The following is a 4,806-nucleotide window of genomic DNA, read 5'->3' on the forward strand; positions in this document are numbered from 1 at the left end:
TGCTGGCATATCCTTAAACTGCTGCTCCTTAGATCTGCACAGTCACAGCACATGACCACAGCAAAGACAACTGAGTCTTAGCTATAGCCTTGTCGTGTGCATGTGCAGCACCTGCTGTTACTGCTGGGCATCCAGTTAAAACAGGTTTTAAGGTGGGACAACTGATTTCCACGCCCGAATGGGAGCGCATATCACTCTTGGCCAAAGACAGGTGGTTGGCAGTTGGGATAACAGTGATGTGACTGAAGAGCCACTCACTGCAGGTGTCCTGACATGTCTCCTGGCTCTTTGAGTTTCACTGGTCAGTAGGCACCAGTCTGAAGGAGCTGGGGTGTCTTGGGAAGCCTGCACATACACAGCCGCGACTGCCCTAGTGCTTTGAGAGCTTCCGAGGGAAAGTGCTGTACAGGCTGGGCAGGATATCCCGAGGGCAGGCAAACCCTTCCGGCAGCGTATTTGATATTCTGTCCTCCACCTGAGGTCAAAGAGGGACCCTCAACAGCTGTGGGACACCAAAACTTTTGCACACGTACTCTCTCCCTGCACGGCCTATGCTGCTCATGGCAGGTGCTTACCTGAGATCACCTCCTTGGGGAAATGCGCAGCAATGACCCTGCTGTCGGTCAGCGGCGTGAGGATAGCGGCGGTGTTTCCCAGCATGCTGCCGATGCCCAGCATCAGCAGCATGACAAAGTAGAGCACAGAGTACAGCTGGGGCACCTCCATGTTTTTGATTGCTTCAGAATAGACTATAAATGCCAGTCCCGTCCCCTGGACAGCCTGCCGGCAAGAAGGGGGGAAGAAGTGAGTTACGGGCAGCTCCTCAGCTCGATAAGGGACAAAAGAATAGGGACATATGAGACTGATCCTCCACAATGACAAAACACACCCGTGGTGGCGGTTCTGCACAGCAGAGGCAGACGAGATCGTCACCGACGTATTCAAACTGGATAGAAACTGGCACAGTCCCGCTCGTAGCGAAAACATTTGCCCCATACCTTTGCGACCTGCCCTGTCCCACAGCTGGAGCCAGCAGTCCAGCCGCATCACCACCCGGCTCAGTTGCTAACGAGCCAAGCAAGCGTCTTGCTGGGCTGAGCCAGTGTGCCTCCCCCCCGCCATCCCAAGGTGCAGAAATGAGCCCCACCGCAGCCCCCAGCCAGGCAGCTCCTGGGGGTGCGGATGTGCCGGAGTGGGGCTCAGGGGCTGCTCGGGCTCGGCGGGAGGAAAAGCATGAGTGAAGCCCAGGCACCAGCACAAAGCGGCAACTCACCGTATCTAGTTCAGCTTCCAAGCTGCAGTTTTTAAGCTGAGGCAATAATTGTGTGTATTCTTGCGGGTGGGTGGCCATGAGGTAGTCTTTCATCTCATTGAGGTTGTCTGCTGTTAAAGAGCCTTCCTCCAGGTCGAAAGCGTTCATCAGCAGCAGGATCACCCTGGGAAAGATTATTGGAATTCAATGTCTTTCAGGCCAAAGTATAAAACTGATGCCGGTTTTATACCCCATCCCCTTCTCCATCGGCCCCCACACAGGGATGCTCTGCCAGCCCCAGGGCTCCAGTCTGCCCAGGTGGGAGCCAGCATGGTGTTCGGATGCCATCTCTGCTTCGGAGGGAGCAGCTCCTGCGCCCGGGCTGCCGCTCTCCGATGCCCGGGAGGGAGTGGGCAAGTATTTTGGGTGCTGGCCAGTGCTGGCTGGCATCTCTTCCCCTTTGCCCTCCAGTCCCACGTCCACACCCCACCAATTTAATGAGCCTTTTGGCAAGGAGCAGGGACTAGCAGCTTCGTTTCCTCTCTGGTTAGCAGATAGATTGAAATCTGTAAAAATACGAGTAAAAGTGTAACTGCCCTGGGCCCTGTGCCAGGGACAGCATGCAAGCTTGCTGCCTCGGGGCACAATCCTGCAGGCTGCTGGGCACCTCCAGAGCATCACTGCCAAGGAGGCTGAGCTCCTGGCACAGGGCTTAGCCTTAAAGGGGGGGATCTGAGCATCATTGCATCTTACTAATCAGCCCCCCCACTCCCCCAAAGCACGTGCTGGGGTGCAGGGGAAAGTGCTTCTGTGTCTCGCCCAGGCAAACTCATCCTTGACTCGGCCCGTGCCTGGAAGCAGCACCCAGGTGTCAAAAGGCACACCAGCTTTGACCTTTCATGTCAGCCTTCGTCGCTTTAAATCACACTGTTACCTTTATTAGAGCAGTATTAGGGCTGGGCTTGGGGCAGCGCTGGCAGTACCATGTGCTGTTATTTATTTACCACCCCCCTTACCTTCCCCAGACCAGCTTGCCGTGGAAAACAAGTGAAATACCAGCCTCTTTCTTACTTGTTTATACAGCTTTCGTAGTTAAATGTCGCCTTGAAGCCGTAGATGGAGAAAGTCACGATGCTGGCAAATATAGACGTGGTGCTGTTGATCAGTGAGACGATGACGGCGTGCCTCTCGCAGTTGTTGCTGGGCTCGTTGTAGCTGGCGAATGCGATGAGGCTGCCAAAGCCCAGGCCCAGAGAGAAGAAGATCTGTGTGGCGGCGCTGATCCACGTCTTGGGGTTCGACAGCTGCTCCAGCTGCAAAACCGGACGGGGAAAGTGGGAGTGTGAAGCTGCGCACAGATGGCCGGCACTTGTCCCTTCCAGCCTGCGGGGACGGGGACGGGTCCCTTTGCGCACCCGTTTTAGCTCAGGGGTGGGTTTTGGGCAGGGTTATTGCTCAGTCTGGAAGTAATACACTACGGGTTATGTTCATGGGCAGGTCTTTTTCTGCAGGGGAAAGCAAGCAGCTTACGGGCACCGTGGCAGAACAGCCTCCAGCTGCTCCCAGCTGGGGTGTCCAGCTGCCTCACCTGAGCTACTGCTGCAAAAATTCAATATAGGGAAAAGGAGTATTGCCACCTTTTAAAAACCTACACACTTGGTAACTAATAACATTTTGCAAAAAATTCAGTACGATTTTTCTGTACCTTTGGCGTGAACATGTAGACGAGCCCGTTCACAGCTCCATGAAGTGTTAATCCTCTGATGAGGTATATGATGAGAACACAGTATGGCAAAGAGGCTGTTACATAGACCACCTGGAGGAAGGAGGGGAAGTACCTTGGTGTAAAGAATGCACAAGACTGGCCGTAATAGATCAGCTCTTTCTCACTTACAATAATGGAAATGCTTTATGTAAAGTATTTGTTACCCTGTATTAATCTTTAAACAAATAATTTGAGATAAATCTAACTATAGATTTAGGTTTTAGGGAAACAAGTGTGTATTAATAATAAAGACCCTGTGCTAATGTTCCCTCCGGTCTTCTCCTTGATTGGAAAAATAAGAATGACATTTAAAATATTTGCAGCACTTACAAACACAGTTCTGCAGCATTTAGTGGAGTAACACCAGTTTGCAACCATCTGTCAAGAATACATTAGGCAAAGGTCATCCATCATCGGCTCTAGGAGGAAGGTGAGCCGACCTCATAAAAGGTCAAAACTCAAACCTGACTGAAAATATTTAAATTCAGATGTGAAAAAGACTTTAACTTAACGTAACCCATATGGGGGATGGAGGGACTTAAATCTTTCAGTTGTCTTCCATGAGCTTTTGAGCAAAGCCCTGAGTTTGAATCTAAATGTTTAATCTCCATGTTGGAAAGAGCCACGTGAAAAAAAAAAGGGGGGGAGGTACCCCAATGGTTCACCCAGAAACTTATACAAAAACTAACTCACAAAAAACATGCCTTCCCAAGCTCTTGGGAAGAGAAGCAGATGGACAATTACCATATATTCCTCTGATTTGCACTTGCCTGCACTGCCAGTGGGCATCTGCCTTTCCTTGTCACACACCTGGAAATGGAGCAGCTTCACCTTCCCCAGCAGGACAGCCCTGCTTCCAATGCACAGGGGGTGCAGGGGAAGCCCCCTGTGCTCCCTTTGCTTCCCTTGATGAGACCCTGCCTTCACGATGCGCTTTCATAGAATCATAGAATTGCTGAGGTTGGAAAAGACGCTTAAGGTCATCGAGTCCAACCGCCAACCTAACACCGCCAAGTCCACCACTACACCATGTCCCGCAGCACCACATCTACAGGTCTTTTCAATACCTCCAGGGATGGTGACTCAACCACTTCCCTGGGCAGCCTGTTCCAATGCTTGAGAATCCTTTCGGTGAAGAAATTTTTCCCCATCTCCAATCTAAGCCTCCCCCGGCACAACCTGAGGAGAAGAGACCGACACCCACCTCGCGACAACCTTCTTTCAGGTAGTTGTCCTTTCAATGCACCTTGCCTATTTATTTGTTTCTTTTTTGCCCACAAAGCCAGCTGCAGCAAGTTTAAGAGGTTATTCTTGGTTTACAGTCTCTTGGCTTTCTGCGTTTGGCTAATACGATTTGGGGATTACAGCCCTCAGCTTGCTTCTTAGTGCAGGCTCAGCCAGGACATTGCTTTTTTTCCCCACTTCCTCATAACTTCTGCTGTGAATAAAAAGTGAGCGAAAATGCCCAGTCGACGTCTTTTTTTTCTTGCAAAGACTGAGGAACAGACATCTCCTGACACGGCTCTGCTGTGGCAGGCGGCTTTCCACAGGGCCAGCAGCCTGGCAGCTGGTTTTGCAGCAGAGGTGCCTGCACTTAAAGGACTTTTCTGGGGTTTGGGGTTTTTTTTTAATATCACTGAGTGTTTTGGTTGAGCCTTCTTCAGTTGCAACTTAACAGGTTGGGAGAGGCAGCGGGGCTGGCTGCTCCTGGGGAGAAGCCATAACCCCAAGTAACAGCAGCCATGGCTGCTGCCTTTTCGGCACTCGTTTTTCCTCCCCCCCGTCCTGC

The 4,806-nt window shown here is 51.4% G+C and overlaps 1 protein-coding gene across 1 annotated transcript in view; it reads right to left on the bottom strand.

Moving 5' to 3' along the window:
• Window positions 1-4,806, bottom strand: part of SLC6A20 (solute carrier family 6 (proline IMINO transporter), member 20) — a 13,855-nt gene that overhangs the window by 2,785 nt on the left and 6,264 nt on the right. The window contains exons 5-8 of the mRNA XM_009331343.1: window positions 2,958-3,090; window positions 2,324-2,565; window positions 1,274-1,436; window positions 576-780 (exon numbers count right to left, since the gene is read on the bottom strand). Coding sequence (XP_009329618.1) covers window positions 576-780; window positions 1,274-1,436; window positions 2,324-2,565; window positions 2,958-3,090 — 743 coding nt within the window. The remainder of the gene's footprint in view (window positions 1-575; window positions 781-1,273; window positions 1,437-2,323; window positions 2,566-2,957; window positions 3,091-4,806) is intronic.

The sequence above is a fragment of the Pygoscelis adeliae genome, unplaced genomic scaffold, assembly GCF_000699105.1.
Source record: "Pygoscelis adeliae isolate BGI_AS28 unplaced genomic scaffold, ASM69910v1 Scaffold199, whole genome shotgun sequence".
Taxonomy (NCBI): domain Eukaryota; kingdom Metazoa; phylum Chordata; class Aves; order Sphenisciformes; family Spheniscidae; genus Pygoscelis; species Pygoscelis adeliae.